A 21,193-nucleotide genomic window follows, 5' to 3' on the forward strand; every position below is an offset into this window, starting at 1 on the left:
AGTGTCCTTTGGACATTTGTCCATACAGTTCATGGCTAATTACACATTCATAAGGTATTTTTTCCATCAGCACAATACAGAACCAAGCTATTCATAGCTTAGTGATTTCTTCTTAGTCCTTTTTTCACTAGCTCTTGGCAGTGATCCTAAAAGCAGGCTGCAAGAAGTCAAGTGACCATTTAGCACTGAAAAGGATATGAGAAGCTGATGTAACACACACAGCCAGTGAAACAAAGTGGGGTACAAGGCAAGCAATAACTTCTACTAGCTTGATTCCAAGTTACTCAAGCCTTTTTTTTTTTTTTTTTTTTCTCCTTACTGGTGATTTATCAAACAGCTTGGTCACAAAGGCCAACCAAAAACATCTAATCATAAAAGCTCTTCTATTTTAACCATACCCAGTTCAATTATATTAAAAGATGGTCAGATTGATCAATAATCTAAGTTACAATAAGTCTGGACCTCTGTGGAGGAGCTAGTAGTATTTGTGGCTATTAGACCTTTTAGCCAAAATGAAGGAATAAGAACAATTAAGTCACACAGATGTTATAATCTTTACAACACCTTCCAGAACAAAATTTTAAAGTAATTCTTTGCCAGTGGATGTCACAGTAGCTTCCTAGTCAAGACAAGAGAATATTTATTTAAATAAAACTACATAGCTTTCAAGCATGCTTGTATTTCTTCAGTAAGAGTTACAAAGCATTTGGAACTGAACCAAGAATGACGTAGGTGCTATGACTACAGTCACAGTTTTAGGTAACAAAATGGAACAACCACAGTTTCTCATTCTCATCTGTAAGATTAAAAAAACTGACTGGAATTGACAGTTTGACAATGACAGCAACGGTGTCAGATCAGATGTGAAATGTATCTCCTAACAGTAAGTCCAAGTTTCCAATAACCTTTGTCTAGAACAACTAATGTGGAAATTTCAGTTAAATTACTTAAGATGTTCTAAAAGCTGAGCTACAAAAAGTTTTTAGCACTGGTGTTAAAAGATCGAAAAATTAGAAAACATTCATAGAACACAGTTTATTGCACAATGCACTGTGTAGAGAACAACTTGTCATCTTTTGCGCTTCTGAGTTTGTAACTTTTGAAAGCACTCTGTGCATCTCATTGTCCACATACTACAGAGCTCAAGGCCAAAACTGCTGAACTGGAAGTGACAAACTAGACTAGCTGCAAGAAAGACATGCTGTCTGACAATTTTTTAGCCAAAAAGAAACCAAGACTGTACAATAGCCTGGGTTGAAATGAACCTCAAAGATCACCTAGTTTCAACCCCCCTGCTATGTGCAGGTCACCAAGACCAGGCTCCCCAGAGCCACATCCAGCCTGACCTTGAATGCCCCCAGGGATGGGGCATCCACAACCTCGTTGGGCAACCTGTTCCAGTGTGTCACTACTCTGTGTGAAAAACTTTCTCCTAGTAATTAACCTAAATCTCCCTTCTCTTAGTTTAAAACCATTCCCACTTGTCCTATTACTAAGATGCTTGTATGGGAAATGGAAATACCTGCTTTGACTGTGATTTAAATGCCAAACAGTAGATGTTAAAAACACTAAATAAAGATTATCTAACAAAAAAATTGTAAAAGGTTAATAAGCGAATGCACTGCCACATTCGACAAAAGAATGGCAGTTTAACCAGTGAAGGAACAAATTATGGTAACTGATGCAGCTTCTCTAAAGCTTCTTTTATATTATGAATTCCACATAGTGAGATAATCATGAAAAAAAAAAAAGCAACACAAGAACTTAAAGACATCTGTATAAGTATCAAATTAACGAAAGCAAAAATAATTTATCTTGGTATGATAATCACGGAAAACAGTGGAAAAAGAAACAGGTGATAATAAACTTGATGTAAGCAAAGTGCAAGATTGGGAGGTATTGTCTGAGAGATAAAAAGATCTAAAATAAGCTATGCAGAAGTTAAAAAATTGAACATTATTAAACAAAGAAAATAAAGAAAAATGAATAACTGCTTTAATGTATCTCTATACCACATGGGAAAAAAGATATGAAAATGCAAACATTTTACAGAGACATGTTAGGTTCCTTGCTCATGAAAAAAACTGTACTTGTAAGTGGAATTAATTTGGTTTGTTCAAACCATAAAAGCAGTCAAGCTATTTAGCAGACAATGGCTTGCACATGTAGGACAAAGAAAGAAAAACGCAAACAAAAATCTTCCCTTGAAATTACTGAAAACTCTTACAGTTTTGCTGATACACACACACACACGTATTTTTTTAAATCCCCATGCTTCTGAATTGATGAAATGGAAGAAAAAAAACAAACCATGAAGTAGCAAAATTTATATAGGTATCTTAAAAGACACTTTTTTCAGCAATAATTCCAGTTATAACTATTTTGTTGTACCTATGTTCCTAAAGTAATCCCCAGAGCAACTCAAAAGCTTTAATTACCTGTAAGACAAGAGAAGAACAGTGCCTCCTCTGTTAGCTAGAAGACAACTTTTGTTTAAGCTGAAACATTAACTAAGGATATCGAAAACATGACAAAAATGCAGATAGCAACAGCAAAATCTAAAAATCCATGCTGGTCAGTTATAGATGCCCATTTAACAAAGGAAAAATATAAAATAAGATTTTAGGCAATAAATGATGTGAAGAAAAATAAAATATGAAAAATACTTTGTTAAAGGAGAATGTGGAACCACTTGGTTTTGCAAATAAAAATTGTACAAAACTATTTACCAGTATATACAAAGTACAGATCAGAATGTAAATGTAAACCACTAGAACAAGAGCAGAATTAGAAAATCAGAAATACCTGTGTACATTCTCTACAGTGTAAATAAAGCACAAAATAAGGATGAAAAAACCCTCTGATACAGCTTTACAGCACAGTACAACTCACTGATGCTGAAAAAATTATTTATTTCAATAATTTTCCAATAGATTTAAAATGAGGGAGAACCAAAATGAAAACAAAAGCCATCGCTCCAAAACACACACAACTTTCCATACAAGAAAACAAGTTTGCCTATTAATAAATTAGAAGTAGGCCACAAGCTACGGGAGGTTCAGCAAAGTAAGTTGGAAGCCAACTTCTAAGCAGTTTTTACTACTACATTTACTTATCAAGTCTGATTTTAAAATGTTACTGCTTGTCTTATGAACAGAACAGATTCCAAATAAAAATTAAATTGGTAGCTATCAAATATTCTCCACTACTTTTAAATAGCTGCACATCAATGTCTCGTTCTTGACAAAATAAGATTTTATATTACAAGGAACAATTTAGATTGGAACGTCTATTTTCCTTATGCAAAATATCAGTGTAATTAATACCTACTATAAGTAAATTATCATTAGTTAGATTCCCTGAATAATTACAACAGACAAAAACACTATTTACTACTGCAATTCCGCTTTTCTGGTAATACAGAAAATCTCTCTCTCTATAACAAGGCAATCCTTGGATCTTTATACTGCAGATTTTTCATTTTATTTTAAGTCTAGCATCCAAAACCACACTAAGTATACTGCCAAAACCACACTAAGTATACTGTACACATCATTCTCACAACTATGATGGTTCAGAGCCTCTCTTTTCTCCCTGTATCTTAATCAATTGTGATAAGAATTCCTCATGCTTCCTCTTCCTCCTAAATCCTACACTTACAAAGAACTTTAAAGAAGATCAATTTTCTCATCACATTCGTAGCCTTCCCTCAGTTTCTTCTGAATTACTGCTCAATGTGTTTCAAGCAGGCAACAAGACAGATCAGTGGAGTATAACACTGCAATACTCCTTTATGGCCTTTTCACACTCAGATACATCTTAAGTTAGAAGAGCCTATTTTCTCATCTTCTATCAGGCAGGATGGCTTTCTTATTCCCCTGAACACCCAGAAAAGTACCCAGTGCACTTTCACAGCCAAATACAGAGCCTATGATTTTGAAATATTTAAAATACTGGATAAAATTAACTGACAGTATAAAGGCACAACAGATTTAAGAGTAAAACTATCTATTCAGTCTTTATTACTTTTTTTTCTTCAAAAGAATAGGACAGAAGACAGTTTTTCAGAAAATTAATGTGCATACCAGAATAACTCCATTCTACTACAATAGAACTAAGGACCTTCCAAATATTATCATTATCCCCCTCATCAAAAAAATTAATAGATTCCACCAAGCATGGAAAGATTTCTTTACTTTGTGGGAATCAGCTCTAGATCAATCAACAGGTAAACTTTATAGTCTTAAGCTAAATGCTATAGCTTCCATTACTCCAAGTAAAGCACATATGTGAAGAGTGTAACACTTTTTTCTACCAAATCCATCAATACGTTAAACGTTTAACAGATACTTGTCTTAATTACTTTTATAAAGTCTTTTTAACACCTCATAAAAAAAGTTTTAGAACATTTTCAGTCTCAGCTGCTGGAAAAAAAAACCAAACAATTCTCATACTTCTCAAGTAGTACAGATGAAAACCCTCCTACTCCTAGATGAATTCACACCACTACACTTCTCAGTATCAGAGTCATATGATTCATAGAATCCTAATTACTCAAGGTCCTATTTACTAAGTCAGCAAGAACTGTCAACAGGTAATAGAGAGGAGAGTGCTTCTGGGAGTTAAATCAGACAAAAAGTCAGTGTTAGATTATTTAGGTTGACTTTCCCCTTCATCCATTCCTGACAGGCCAAAGGAAAAAAAAAAAGCAAAGAAAAAAAACACAAAACTTTCGTACTACATGCATGACTTGACACTTTCCTCTAAATTCAGCTGTATGAAATCAGAAGAAAAAAAAAACGAACAACAGTCACTTCAAGTGTTAGATATTCTTTTGGACTACAATGAAGTCGCTACTGAAACTCAGAAACTATTACCAAGCCAACATGCTAAAACCATACACAACTATTCAGTCTGCGCTAACGTAACCATTCCCCCAGCAGCTGGAAGTCAAATTTGGAATGCCAAATTTAAAAAGTGAGGACACTGTCAGCAAAAATGAATCAATTCAGCTACTGAATATACTAGCCACATTCTTGAACATGCAGCTGTTCGTAGCACATACACAGTATCTTACTGCCCTTGTAAAAGGGCACCAGTCCCTCCTTATCAGAGTAATATGGCAATAATCAACCTGGAATTCTGGGTTTACTTTCTATGCAACTAGAAGTGACTACTCAGTAAAAAAAGATCTGAAAGCATTTTGGGAAAAGGAAGTTTAGTTTTATGAATTCCTCACTAGTTGTTTACATGCATAAAATGAAACAGAAGGTTAGGAAGGCAGTTTGAAAACTTATACCACAAATTTTCTACCTGGGTTAACAGCATTTCCAAACTAACTTTTCTTCTTTCAGGTTGAAGCAGACTAAAGAGACTGAAAATAAGGCAAAGCGTTAGGGCAGGAGCCCAAAAAACAAACAAACAGATTGCTTTTAGTTTTTTTAGTTTGCAAATGTTGAAAACACATGCATCCATTAAGCTGTATTACATTTGCTTTTGAAAGAAGCTTTGAAGATGCTGAAGAAGCAAGCATGTTTTAGTACCTACCTTGAATCTTAAAGACAAAGGCTTTGAAGAATACACCATCACTAACCTGCTATTTTCACTGCTGTTTGAACAAATTATTTCAAAGTTTGTACCAAGCTACCAATCTGATATAAAAAAAAAAAAAGGTTATTATTCTTTGTTGTTCAAGTACACTAAGAATTTACTTACCACAGCAAGCTGTGTTCGTGATGCCACTGTGTGAAAAACTGCAGGCATCATGAGAGATTCTTCTACTTTCAATTCCATCTCATTTTCTGCTGAAAATGTGGTTTTGGGGATGGCTGGTGGACGCTCACACAAAATCATTTCTTTGTTGAATAAGAAAATTGGGTTGGTGTCCTACACTCAGAAAGAAAATGAAGCCAAGTATTAAGTAAAGGCAATACACTGTTCAATCACCAATTATTCCATCATATGAGTAACATGTTTTCAAGAACATTCTAACTGCTGTACACATTAAAAAAAAGTTTCTCAAAGTAAAGGAATGCAGTAAACTGAAGAAAAAATACTTGAAAATCCCTTAGTAGAATACTTTTTTTCCTTCTTCTTTAAAGGGCTGTTTAGACTATAAATGCAGTGTGCACTTACTGTTCCAGCACTGTAACTACATACTCTTCTGTCTGGAGCCATACACTCTCCTCCATTGACAACCAATACCTGGTGCTGAATGGCAATCTTATACTTTGCTTGTATTGCATGTTTCAGATCAGCCACACTAGAAAAAACAGGGGCAAGAAGATAACATCAACACACGTCCCTTAATTTCACAGATTCCTGTAATATAGAGAAGGCAACTTCTCTGTTTCAAGGCAGGACTTTTCAAAAAACTGTTACATTTTTAAGCTACACAATGAAACATCTTTACATTTTATAAGGGCTGTAATCTGTTGCATTCTTGATGTCCATCTAATAAGCTATCAGCTAAAGCAACAGAGCCTGTACAATACTGGTATATCATCAGCAACCTTCTTCCAATATGACCTGATTGCATGTTGAAATTCTGAATTAAATCAACCATTTAGAACACCACCTGTAAAAATAATATTATGTTCTCTTAGTGTCTACCTTACGAACGCACAGCTGACTTTCTCAAACTCTAGAAAATTACAAGAGTACTTAATACTTTGTTATGCATTGTGTAAGCAAAATTTCATCTGATCAACTCTGATTTACTGTGCATGAAGCACAGTATAATGCTCAAATGACAAGGAGTTCAACAGTCTGTATATATACAACACACATAAACATTAAAGATACTTTTACTGTGCAAACAGTAGGTCAGTAGACCATCATCCCTGCTTGCTTTCACTCCCCTAGCTGCTTTAATTTCAGGTAATGACATCTTCATGACACTGCTACTTTAGGCAATTCTAGATTTTGTGTTTTGCATCAGGGATTTTGATATAACTGTCAGGTATCATAAAAATGTTACTGGCTATGTTGTATTGAAAAATAAAGATCAGTTATCCAAAATTACTATATTTAATATATATATTTAATATGACAAAGTTAATTCACTACAAACACCACACAAGCACAAGCTAAAACAAACACTCTCATATCATTCCCATGCTCTTTAGGAAAATTGCTTAACATATCCACATACAGAGAGTCAAAGAATCCAAGAAAAACGTAGCCTTACTTAAAAAAAGCAATTCTCAATATGCAAAGAGAACAAAAAGTTAAACTGATAAACAGTCTTTATTTTGTCTTGTCCATCCATTTTTCTTCAAAAAACTATTAGAATGAGTGAAAAGTCAGCTCATGTCAGGCCATTAGGTACCCTGTCTGGCAGTTCAGATGCTGTACCTCACCGTAATTTAGGACAGAACGTCTCAATGTACCAGAGAGCCCACAGAGGTATTGATATATATGTAAATCATAGAATCAATTGGAAAAAATCACACATCTCTTCAATATCTGCAAGGATGGAAAATCTACCACCACCACTCTGGGCAGCCCATTGCAAAGCCTATCTACCCTCTCCTGGTTTGCAATTTAAAGCTCCTCTGGTGCAACTTGAGGTAATTTCCTTGTGTCCTATTACTTGCAACATGAGAAAATAGACTGAAATCCTCCCCACTGCAATCTCCTTAAAAGTAGTTGTAGAGAGCAATTATGTCTCGCCTCAGTTTCTTCTCCTGCAGGCTAAGCAACCCCAGTTCCTTCAGACACTCATCATGTGTCTTATATTCTAGTCCCCTCACAAGCTTCATGACCCAGTAGATCTAAAATGGTTAAGGTGAAATATTTTTATCTCATCCTCAGTAATACCCTCAGCAGGCTATCAGAACAAAAAAATAAAAAAATAAAGAAATAAAAAAAATCACTATGTACACCACTGTTAGGGCCCTTCTACTCCAATGTTTTAAAATCCAAATTCACTTGCTGAGTCATGAAAATCACAAACAGAAATTCAGGAGTAAGGAAACAGTGCACTTTCATGGAAGCCTTTCAAGCAGCATTACCTAGCCCATGTCTCAGCATACACATCCGTTACCTGCTAAGTCATTTACCACTGACAGAATAGGGAAACAGCATGAAAGGTTGGCACCAAGCATATGAGCTATAATGATGTTATACAAGATTTACTGTACTAGACCAGTATTCTGAAACAGGGGAACACGTTTCAATATACCTAGTACATTTATTTCTTTATAAAACATTATTAAGATTACAAAATGCTTTTATTGTGCAGTGGAAAAAAAACAGTAATAGTCAAGTTGTTGGGACTTCACTGGGAATCTAAACTACTGCTGTTTCAAGCAGTTGGCAGTTCGGAAGTTCACGTTTTACATACAGAATGTTGTAAAACACATTAGAGTCTTATACAACAGAACCAAGTTTTTCCACCTTGAGCCTAAGACAGAAACCTACATGCTTGTTCTTCAGCATTTCACATTTTATTCAGAACATGTAAAATACTGTGAGTAGAAAAATAATGTGTAATTTTATGATGTCAGTAAGTAAAACATAAAAATGCTACTCAGCAAAAGATCACAGAAGACCAGATGTAATTCTGACAGATTTTCCAAAAAAAAGTAGTCGCTTCACTTTCTTACTTTTGTACAGCAAGCTCTGTGTCGAAGGTAAGGGTAGTTCCAGTGTTGACCAGAAATACATATAGCTTCATGATGATTTCTTTAGGTTTCTGAAGTTTATCACTTCCACTGCTAAAATCATTTAGAAACTGTAAAAAAAAAAAAAAAAAAAAGTCAGTTTCACATAGGAGTTATAAGAAGTATGTACTATACAGCTTTTAGCTATATAGAGGGTGAACATGCTGCCTTTCATATTCCAGTTCTTTGTTACTAAATACACAGACGCTTCTCCTACAAGGACCATGGGCACAGGAAACCTTCTAATTTGTGAATGGGCTAGAGAAACACATGGAAAGTTACAGTGGGGATGGACAAGGAGGAGAGGGGAAGACAACTTTCAGTTAAGGAGGAGCAACATCCCAGATCATTACCTGGCTTTTTTTAGTTATAAAATACATTTTTAAATCCCATGATAAAGTTATTTCTAGATACCTTTTTTGCTCTTTACAAATAGCAAAATGATCTGTGCTCTAAGTACTCATTCCCCAATGTACAGCAACAAAGCCTTGCTACTGGTTATTACCCCAGGCGTTGTTTTTCCACTCATATAAAAGGAAACATCAAACCCCCAGAAAAGCAGTTTTTAAAAACGATTAGTTAACTACAGACAGATGCAATCAACAAATTTACAGATTTTTCTGTTTTCAGCACTAGCTAACACTATTGCCTTAGTTACTACTAGCCACTACGCAGCGATCAAAAAAGACAGTGCATCTCAGAATATTTTCATTCCTATGCCCCACAAATTTCTAGATGAATGACTATAAGCACTTGTTTTCCAGTGTACACATCAGAAGACGACATTTAATTGCTTTGTAAGACATTCTTATATGTTAGTCTTTGAAAGGCTTCATACTTCTGCACTTATTTCTCTTCTGCTCCACCAAAAAAAAATGAGCCAATTTGCTGTAGAACACACAGAGCAGATATTTCAGATGTTTTGTCTACAAATGAGAAACTCTTAAATTTGTGAATAATTTCTTATGCGCTAATGGAGTGGCTGCAAAAGTACAGTATCACTGCAATCACTAATGCACTGCAATTTTTTTTTAATGTAAAAGAGTTATGAAACACTAAGATGTAGAAGTTTTAGCCTCAGCTATATTTCTGTACCATTATAGAAATGACTTTTTGCATTAAATTACTTCATAGGAAGTACAAGATGCCCCTTTCCCTGAAATAAGAAAAGAACATGTACAAGATCTACACTCCTAATTGTATTATTCTAAAATGAATTTGAATTTGCGTTTATCTTTGTCTATAGAATAAAAAGCCTCAAAAACCATAAAGGAAAATAACAAAATCACTATTGAAGTGTGCAGGGCTAGGAAATTAGTTCTACCAGATGAACAATTCCAGAAAATCCTTCGTTTTCTTCCATGAATACTCACATTTTTCAAGCATTAACTAGCACATAAACTAGCAGAGACATGTATATTATCAAGAAAGAACATCATATTGGAAGGAGAACCACGTCAAATAAAGAAATCACCTCCGTAAAGAATATACTCCATAAAGAAACTTACTAAACAGACAAAAACTCCCAGACCTCAAGAACAAACCAGCAGTAATTCATTATTAATTCTTCTGCCCTAAGCTATATAATAAGTGAGACTTAAAAGTACAGAGAAACTTACTTTCACAACAGGCATTATTTGTGACTATGTTCCATGTAAAATTAGAAACAGACACGTTAAATGTAACATTAAAACAAGCAGCAGGGAACACTTCTTTCCCACTTAGTCAAATAATTGCATTATGTTTAGTTTCCATACAAAAATTACTTTGCAAAATCTGGTGGTATTTAATAGATAATCTGTCCAGAAACCTCATTCTGTTCATGTACAGAAAGAGAAATTTTAATCAATCCATCCCATTCTTAACACCACAGCTAACCATTTAAAGCACTGAAAGAAGATCAAATATTTTATGGCAGCATCTGTCATGCATGCATCAGTAGTCTCAGACCTTCCAACATTAAGTAAAGCAGGAGTTACCTTCAGGCACTACACGAAGCTATCACCTTCTTCAAATACAAGAGAATAAATGAGCATTTTCTGTACTTGATTTTGGCAACAGAATGGCATGGCTGTTCAAAACCAAAGAAGATCTGTAAAGAAAACAGAAAAAAAAATACAGAACATAACTACAGGTATCATTAAAATATCAGGATTTTATAGCTACCACTGCAACTAACACTGAAATATATGTATGACAATGCTATTTAAAAAAAATAATAATAATAATTAAAAGAATACCGCTTTTTAACAATGCCTTCTAGTCACAAGTCCACTCAGAACTGCTACACACCTGTGTCTTTTTCCACATAAATTGCATCTAAAATAGCTGTAACATTTTCCAGTGCATACAAGAGTTAGTTCACTAAGAAGAACTGCCTGAGTTCCCATTAGCTGAAATTACTTTTTCAGAACCAGCGCAGAATTCTTACATGATGCTAACAGTAAAACAGAAAGTCACAACACAATTGATCTAAGGGAAATCAGAGTAAAATGGCACCTATGCTATTCTGTGTAATCGACAGTTCTATTTTGCAGATGTATTCATCAGGCACCTTCAGGAATAAACAGTCCTTTCCTTAAGGTAACCTTGTTAAGCCAGTCACCTATTTGCAAAACATTCATTTTTTTTTTCTTTTTGTTGTTGTTCTTATAAACTGAAGATGTTACCAGATGCAGTTGCTTGTCAGTGAAGCCTCTGGCGAGGCTGCCATCTCCCAGAACTTCTGTTACAACTACAACCAAAGTGAACAAGATCAGCAGTCTTTCAAAGCTAAGTTAGCTCATTTTAACTGTTATCAGTCAGATAACAGTGCTGAAGGAGAAGGAGCCCTTGGCAGGGAAAGCAGTGGCAGGCAATTGGGCTCAGTAACACTGAGTGCAACTGCCACAACAGCAGTCAGCAAACTGCACACTCAAATTCTGAATTGCAACAAACACTATTTCTACCCTGTTAATGCCCTAGCAAGCTTTCTGAGAAGATGATCAGGCGCTATAAAGGGTGATAATCCATCACTAAAAATAGGATTGCTGAAGCCCAAAAAAACATTAGAACACGTAACTCATTTTACACAATCCGTAACTAAGGGTAAATCAAAAACAAACTCTTCGTCCCAAATTTGCAAACATTATGAACAAGGAGAAAAATACACAACTGTATTTTACATGCATGGAACAGATGGCACTTCGTCAGCAGCTAGTTATCTGAGCTTTTAAGTTAGCTTCCTCCCTCCTGAGCCTCCTTATTCCACCTATTCAAAAGGCACATACATCACCTACTCAGAAGCAAAGGTGCAATAAAATGGAAAAAGCAATGTGTTTAAGAATCACTATTGGAAAACTACTAACGGAAGTGTCCCTGTTTTGGCCATTGGCAGTAATTGAATCTGGACCAAGTATATATAGCAGTATTTGCTTTAGATTGAAGTAATGGACATTACCACAAGTTGTAAGAAACTACTACCACAAAGGTGGCCCCCGGTACTATAACAACTATCGTTCTAATTCCTTTGAGACCACTAAAAAGTTAGAAATCAAGCATTGCTTCTACCACTCAACAAACAAGCTAGCAATCAGTCCTGGGGAACTGGGTTACACTGACTGGCAGGACAAGTTTGTGCACTCAAAGAATAACAGAACGGCTTGGGTTTGGAAGGGATCTTAAAGATCATCCAGTTAAAATCCCTTGCTATGGACAGGGCTGCTCCCCGCCAGCTCAGCTGTCCAGGGCCCTATCCAACCTGGCCTTGAGTACTCCCAGAGATAAGGCACCCACAGCTTCTCCAGGCAGCTGTGCCAGCATCTCACTGCCCTTCAAGTAAAGAATTTCCACCTATCATCTAACCTAAATCTTCCCCAGGCTGTCATTGTTAGGTTACTATTTAGAAAAAAAAAAAAAAAAGAAGAAGAAGAAGAAAAAAGGTAGAAATGAATATAAGAAAAAGAATGAGGTGACAAAAGCAAAGGTACGAATAGCATGTGGTAGAAAAACCTTCAAGAACTAATTCAAATGTGTATTTTGTTGCATTACCTAACACCAAAAACAGCCATGAATATGTTATGCTGACAATGTAACATTATTTCATTGCTCTACATTGTGTTTACATTGCAATAGAACTACATCTGCTTCACCTTACAAGACTGTCGTACCCAACATAAAGTCTGAAACAACTGGCAACTTTTTAAGTCTGTGTTGATCAATACTTGCAAGGCATGTTGGTCAGAAATTTTGAAATGTAGCTTATTTAGTTCAGAACACATTCATTGTTCCTACATCTGTAAAAGGAAATGAATGTCTGTTTACAGACCTCTCCTTTTTGTAAAAACACAACAGACGTCATGGGTTTCAGAACACTTCATAAATAATCCTATAGCTACATTAGCCATCCATTTCTGCCATTAAGTGCAGAATCCTTACTCCATTACCCAATTCTGACTGTTCCACTGCTTCACAGTACAATTCTTTCCAACTTTACAAACTCAAATAATAAAATCTGCATTCAGGACAGGACAAAGATAAAAATCAATGTTTATCTACACTGCTTGTGCTTAAAGGGGCATTATGAACCAAATTTTAACAATCTGAGTTGCCAAAACATTTTTAATTTAACTAGCTAGAATTTAAACTAAACTATGCCAAAGTCATTGCTTCACTTTAATCCCAAGGGTTTTGCATTCCTTTTACAGAAAAACATCAGCAGTAAAGGGTACCTTGCTTTTAGCACCTGGGGAAGCATTACTTCATATCTGCAAAGTGCTGGACTCAGTGCTTCATCTCTGAGATCAGAGAAGACCAAGAAGTCCGAACTCCTTCCTTCCCACACTACCCCTACATATCTCCAGGTTGAAAGAAATACAATTCTAAATACAGACAGAACTAGCTTAAGTAGTCAGGCAAGGCAGTACCCCACTATTCATTCAGAAGCTCGCAATTCCACATCATTAATTATCAGGCATTCGCATAGCTGTTTAGGAACATCACCTACACAATGCTAATAAAGGAAAGAAAGTTCTCTTACTGAGGACTAAGGTTACATTGCCAGTAATAATAGATATTGGTTCCAATATGAATCAGAAATATTACCTGCGATTACACGAGTCCAATTTCTCACAGTAGATCAATGTAGATAGAATTCCTACCTGCCAAAAGGGTAATTCATCCAAGGCAAAGTCTGGCAAGTCCATCACATGCTAGAAGAACAACAACAAAAGAACCTCGTGTGCTATTTCTCACTCACCAAGTTATCTCATTTGGAATACACCTCCCCTCATGGAGAACGTAACGTTCCTTCCAATTGAATCTACTTTCTTCTGCAAATCTGTATTCTGTCTCTACTTCCTTTGCTTCTTCAGGTGCCCTTCTAAAAATGATTTCTTTGTCTAACTTCCACACCTCACTTCACAAGTAAAGGATTTTACAGCACTCTTCCTAATATCAAAGGAAAAGGAACACAGAGACTAAGGCTGAACTTAAGGAAATAAACAACTTTCTTCATGTAAAGCAATGTTTAAAAGCAGACTCCAAGGAGCTTTATTCAATACTGCTACTTATGCTTCTAATCAGAAGCATCTTCATTTTGCAAAAGGCCACTATGATCACCTAGAACAGACAAGATATCCTCACAATGATAGCACACATTCTCTACCGCTGCTTTTAGTAGTACAAACAGCTTAGTTTCAATAAATAAATTAATTAATTAAAAAAAAAAACAAAAACCACAATGAGAATGCATATCCTCATCTGGACAACTGATTGGTCAAAGAAAACACTCCTTAAAACGCACTTAAATTAATGTATCATAGAATGATTTGGGTTGGAAGGGACCTTAAAAACCACTCAGTTTCAACTCCCCTATTACAAGCAAGATTTCTACCCACTAAATCAGGGTCCAGGCCCCATCCAACCTGGCCCTGAACACTTTTAGATGTAGGGCATCCACAGCTTCCTGACATCCTGTGCCAATGCCTCACAACCCGCAAGAGAAGAATTTACTTCTAAGATCTAAACTACTAACCTAATCTACTCTATTTCCATTTCAACCCATTATCCCTTGTCCTGTCACTATATTCCCTCACACAGAGCCCCTTCTTCAGGTTTCTTCTAGGCCCCTTTTGGGTCCTGAAAGGCCACAGTGAGGTCTCCCTGGAGCCTAGTCCTTCTCCAGGCTGAAGAAGCAGAGCTACCTCAGCCTCTCTTTAAGGATGCGCTATAGACCTCTGATCATTCTTATTGGTTCAGGTCCAGAGGAGACAACAACTTCAAGTCCCTCCTATGCTAGGGTACCCAGAGTTGAGCACAGTACTGCAGGGTGGAGCCTTACAAGAGCTGAGTAGAAGAGGACAACCGCCTCCCTCAACCTGCTAGTTACATTATTTTGATATAGCCCAGGATAAGGTTGGTTGAGCTATGTGGTGAACACCCAGCAGAGCCTGTTCTGAACAGGATTCAGGAAAAAAATTCATTGCTCATCCCTCCAAAAACCTTGCTCAGTGCCGTCTTCATGTAAGGCTGCCAAACCCCAGTATCTGCAAGGTGCCACCTGTAGCTTTATTTATACAGCACTGAGATGTGCACAGGCACAGAAGCAGTTAAATAAAGCATCTCCAGCAGTCACTGCACTGTCAGCAGTTCTCAAATTCATCAACTGGTCAGTCAAGTAAGTCTCTTATGCTCTTAAAACAGGAAAGACGCTGCAATTCTGCACAGCAATCAGGAAATGTGCCAAAGTCCCTACTTCCCCATTCACTAAAGAGGAATTGCAAAACTCAAAAGTATGGCACAGTTTTCCTTCTTTTTCTTTTTGGTTTTTGAGGGTTGGAGTTTTTTTGTTTTTGTTTTGTATTGGGCATTTTGCAAAAACATCAACTTTATCTTTAACTTTTCAGGAAATATAATTTACACCATATGAATGCGGGAGCAACTCTGAGTTACATGGAAGCTACCTCTGTTCTCCCTATTCAGCAGTATAGGTGGAGCGATACCTATATATCCTCAGCATCAATGGTGGAAGAGCAAGAGATCAAAAGCAACATTTGGGCAGGCAAGAAAACACTGTATTAAGAAATAGCTTTAAAATTGATGTAGTCCAAAACAGTGTAGCTTCTTGCAAGTTCAGACAGAACTTATGAATTCTAGGAAATAAATAGTTTCAAACAACTTTATGAGGCAACAAGCATATTATTAGACATTATGTCATGACTCCATATGTACATAATTATAAAACTTCAGTTCTGAGGGTTAGCATCTATTTATATTATTCTATTCACAGTATTTGAGGAACTGCCAAAATACAATCCACATATCAATCAGACCATTTTTCCCCCCAACAGTTTAAAAAAAAAAAAAAAAAAGAGGGGGGAAAAGTTTACTAGCTTTTGCAAAACCCCAAACCTCATATCTCTTATCTGTCAGAAAGTGAAGTTTCTGCATCTTGGTTACAAGTCAGAAAACAAGCCAAAGTTTTCTGACATTCTTATTGCTAGGAAACAGCTTACAGTTTGTAGAAGCACTCTTTTTTTGCAGTAGTTTGTTAACTGGTGGAAACAGTCTTTCCACAGCTGTTTGCAACTGTCTTTGACAAAAATTAACTGAAGATTGAGTCAGTTTTCTTCTTTTTTTAAGTGTATAATTTTGCCATTTCAAAAGCAAATGCAGACTACCTATCTCTCTCATATTATGGTGATTAATACTTTACAAAAAATGGTGCTCTTCAGTATGTAGAGGTTCAGGTGGTTTTATTCAAGTTACTGACTAACTCCATACGAGTGGGAAGGTTTCCCCTACAGAAATGAACTTTTGAAAAATAATTAGCATGTAAAATCTTACCGTGTTTGCAAACAATCCTGCAAGAAACAGCCAACAAGCATTCCTTTCCTTCTTAGATCAAGATCAGACAAGTCAGCACAAATGCTTCTCCTTCACTAACCCTCTCTCTGGCTAACCAAGACCACGATCAAAAACACTGATTACAGCCTGAGCACCAGCCTTGTGAATCCCTTTCCTCAGTCAGTTGTCCTGATCCTCTCCCTGCACCAACTTTCAGCTGCACATCTTTCCAGTTATATGCTGTAAACTGAATTACTTTCCTGGAACAACTTTGAACTCTTTCTAGGACTGCTGTCTGCCATGCAACCCTCCAAACTATTACTCCAGAGCTAAGGACAGGAAAAAAGCTGATGGATACAGGAGGTAACCAAGTCAGCACTATCACTCAAGGAAAGAAGTGAAAATTTTCAAAAGGCGTCACTCAAATTCCTAACTACACATGCCATCATCAGGTACGAATTAAATTCTTATAAATTGTAAACGTTTAGAATAACACTAAAGTTTCCAGCAGTAAAGGAATCAACCACAGTCTTGCTGAAGCGTTCAAACGATTAGCAGCTTCCAAACTTGCTGCAAACTTTTTTCCTCATAGCTAGTGCTTCACCAATGAACCACCTCCTATTTATCAAATTCTTTTTAAAATATATCTACATGAAACAGACGAGCAAAGAACCAGTTACTTGCAGAACTGACATAAACCTCATCAAGACATTCAAGAAAATCACAACTAGATTTTTGGCACATCAGCTATTTGCATTTTACACAATTAAAAATAACCTTCAGGCCTCTACTGACAAATCTAAAAGATAAGAGCAATGTATTGAGAAATGACAAAAACTGCATGGTGGGCATGAAGAACATAATATCTCTAGAAAGTATTTAGTAGCTTTCAACAAGTCTTCTTTGCTTTTCCTAGATAAATCTTTGGCAGTTTAAAACAGCCAACAAAGCACATTAATAAATCCCTCCGTGGAATATTACCAACTTAAGAAATAGACAACTCAGAGATTAAAAAAAACCCAACCCCACACCCACAAAGGTTTATACACTACAATTACACCTCTACCTTATTCAACCCCAATTGTGGCGTTTGCAGTCAGAACATTCACGCGAAATTGCTTTGTTGTATTACACATGCTTTGTTCAGCTTATTGGTATTTTGCCTTCAAGTCTTTCATATGACATAAGTAAAGGCAAATTTACACACTCCACCCCCTCTTTTGGTCTGACTGGGATGTGAGAATTTTTAAATGATATTCTCATTTTTTGTTTAAAGAAATGTTAACTGAAAGGAATTTAATGCAAACCCAATCAGTAGGCAATACAAGTATCCATACAAAGTATTTTAAATTAGAATAGACAAATAAGTCATCTGGAGTTTACAGGCAGAATGCCTGCAATCTAACATAAGCATAATATATTTGAAAAGAGTTGCTAGTCCAGTTACACAATATATTCTTACATAAGAACCTCCATTTCATCTGAATTTAAAAGAAATATACACTCTGGAGGACGAAACTAAAACTATCACTGAAAGCACCATTTTATCAGTATAAACTGCCTAGTCCAGACACAACTACACCAAATAAGGATCAAATACCTATACTTTTGACATATCAGCACTAATAGTAGGCATAAATGAACCTAAAACAGAATGTGAGATAGAATACTGACATTTGCAATCCCTAAAGTATCAGAAAATGTTAAAAGAATGGAAATTGCTGCAGCCATATCTGCAACATCCATAACAGACAAAAGAGCTTACTTGACAGAATGTAGCACAAACATACTCGTCCATACAACAAACATGGCAGGTGAGTTCCATCATGTACAAAAGAGAACATGAGCACAATCCAAATTTGAGCAACTGACTCAAATGTTCACAGACATCAGATCTCAAAAGTGCCTTTTAGAACTGACTGTTTTGCTGAGAGGTATGATTTTTGAACTCGCAATGGAAATTGTCTTTCAATTACTTCTCCAGTGCCACTTTCTACCTCAGAAATACACATTGCATATACATCTATGACTCTATGATTCTGTGATTGCATTCAATCTGTTCAAACCGAAAGCACAACGCTAGCCTTTCAAGCACATCGCCAAGCATAATAATGAAGATTGCTGTACTGTGACTATCATACAGACACTCTGTCCAAATAAAAAAAAAGAAGGCAATTTTAATGCTGAACATACTATTTCCCAAACACTAACAAATCTTTCTTAATATCCTGAAAGTGTAAAAATACCTTTAAAAAAAACAAAAACAAAAACCTTGGGAGGTAAGAAAATATGAGTTATTTCATAGCAAGGAAATAAAAAAAGAGCTCTGTAGTCAGAACACAGCAAAACAGATCAGGAACATCTGAAACCCTAAGTCAGCTAAGTGGTTTGGCATTTTATTTTTTCAATCAACAGGTAACCAATGAAGATTGGCATTTTTCTCCAATCACAGAGCAGCAAGTCATTTCATACAGAAGGCAGGCTACCCCTTTCTTCAACAGCTGATTTTCTAGATACACCAACTACTATAGATTATATATAGCACACGTTAATCGCTTCACCTTGATGTGATAAAGGCAGCAGGCCTGGCTGCAAATCAGTTCCCAGAAGAAAATGTCAACATCTTGGATGCACATAAGAAGCTACACTAGCAACTGCCACTGCCTGAGTACACAGTTTGAGCTCAGAACCCTACTGGAAAATACACACCTGTAGACAGCCAGAAGATAAGTAAGAATTTTCCTGACAGCCAGTAGTTCTCTCCTGGTCAGTCAACAGCGATCAGCCCCCTTTGAATCTGAGTGAAAATTTTAAATCAACAAATCTGTTTTGATATTTCTATCAACAACCACCAAGAATTCAGACTTAGATATTATTTATTATTAACAATTCAGATACATTAAAACACCACTGGCTTTAGAAAGCATTGCTGAAGTACATCCGCTACCAGTTCTTCCCACAGAGGGAAACACCCAATGTCTTCCAACCTTCTTTTCAACTGAACTCAAAACTAAATTAAAAGAGTACCTGAAATAGAAGTTAACTCATAGACAAGTGACTTTCACAGTAGCCACAGAATCCTTCACTAGTTCATAAAATAAGTTACTGCCAGTGACTTCTCAATCATCAATCATTTTTATGACTAAGAGACCACATGAGAGTCTTTCAAAATGTTTACCTAAACCATTACTCTGACAAATCAGCTACAAAATGCACACTAACTCTAGCAGCTAGGTTAGTAATTTCCATATTAGTGATACTTTTTTTGCCTGTTTGGTATCAGTGCATTCAATCAGGTGATATAACACAATACTATTATAATCTTATAGACAAGTGTTTGCTACTTCATTGATCACTACTGCTGAGAATATCAATAGTTTATGGTCTAGTGCAAAGTTGGTAATTTTTCAAAGAATTTCACCTTTCTACCATTTCATTTTCCTCTTCAGAAATTCCTCAAGCAATATCATGTAGCTGTGAACCCAACATTGGGAGCACAACTCCTCTTGTACAATACACATGTAAGAGAGGCATGACAGCTGGGACAGTGTCCAAATGGCTCTGGAGTAGCTCAGATGACAGCCGGGTATGCATGCTATGGCTCAGAGCACCCACCTTAGACAACAGTTTTTCATTTTAACTTGTTTCACTTGACTGTAATATACAAGCAAGTCCACTCTATGCAATAAAAAAAAAATCTCTAGATCTTCACACCGTTCTAAGTCAGCCTTCTACTCAAACTAGCTGCTAGATTAAAAACAAGGGTCTATGGATCATACTTACAACCACCAACACTACAGTTTAAGACAGTGACAATTTCTGTCAAACAATTTCCCACTCTGTCACCATCTTATCAAAAGGAGGAGAAGGACACACGCTATTCCTCTCCTTCCATATACACCTAACCCATTTAATCACAATAACTGAAAACTGCAGGTTTATACATGGTTTAGAAACTATATTTTTCACCTTAACTCTCCCGGAACCGTACATAATCTTAGCTGCATTCAGATCTCACGCAGGGACAAGCAACGTCTTAACCAGACACCACAAAAGACCTCAAAATAACCAATGTCCTCTTCTCCAGCAAATGCAAATCTGCCTCATATGCTTCTAATTATAAATATGGTAACATGACATGGGGACAGAGCCAGCTCCTTGAGTAGGATCCCAGAGACTACTAACCCAAATCTGTATCAAGCAGAAGGCTGGGTCAACAGACTACAGCACAACTTGGTTTTGCTTACAGAGAAAAAAACAAAACAAAACAAAAAACCCATACAAACTGCACAATGGTAATAGACTTCCAAATTGCAGTTAAGTCTACCTTACACTAGTACATTGTCCCAAAAGTTCCTGCTTGTATTTCTGGGGTCCTTACTCCACATTCGTAAGTTAATTTTTTCTTCACTACTCCCAGTATAATAAAATAAAACCATTTTGAGCTTTAGATAGCATTTAAAATAAGTACCATTAGATTCTCTGCAGAATTTCATTTAAACTAAACTTAGTGAGTAATGTCTCATTTCTTTCTTGTATGCGCCCCTTGGCACTACAGCTTATCTGAAAATAGATAACACAGTTCATTTGCTTTATCTTCTAAAAACATCCAAGGTACTAGGCTGTTTTAAGCTTTTGCTCTTTTTTAAAAAAGTTTACAACTTAAACATACCATCAACGTTTCTTTCATTGAAGTACTTTTC

At 36.2% G+C, this 21,193-nt stretch overlaps 1 protein-coding gene across 3 annotated transcripts in view; it reads right to left on the reverse strand.

Annotated features, from left to right (window-relative positions):
- The window catches only part of RB1CC1 (RB1 inducible coiled-coil 1), a 69,177-nt gene that overhangs the window by 46,679 nt on the left and 1,305 nt on the right, over positions 1-21,193 (reverse strand). For 2 of the 3 annotated variants that reach the window (XM_085221088.1, XM_085221087.1), the window contains exons 2-5: positions 10,646-10,758; positions 8,610-8,737; positions 6,136-6,262; positions 5,716-5,886 (exon numbers count right to left, since the gene is read on the reverse strand). In XM_085221088.1, the coding sequence (XP_085077214.1) occupies positions 5,716-5,886; positions 6,136-6,262; positions 8,610-8,680 (369 nt within the window). In that variant the 5' untranslated portion in view covers positions 8,681-8,737; positions 10,646-10,758. Of the gene's footprint in view, positions 1-5,715; positions 5,887-6,135; positions 6,263-8,609; positions 8,738-10,645; positions 10,759-21,193 lie in introns of those variants that run through there. The other variant, XM_010708923.4, reaches the window with a different exon arrangement.

This window comes from Meleagris gallopavo, chromosome 3, assembly GCF_905368555.1.
Source record: "Meleagris gallopavo chromosome 3, MGAL_WU_HG_1.1, whole genome shotgun sequence".
NCBI classification, from domain to species: Eukaryota; Metazoa; Chordata; class Aves; order Galliformes; family Phasianidae; genus Meleagris; species Meleagris gallopavo.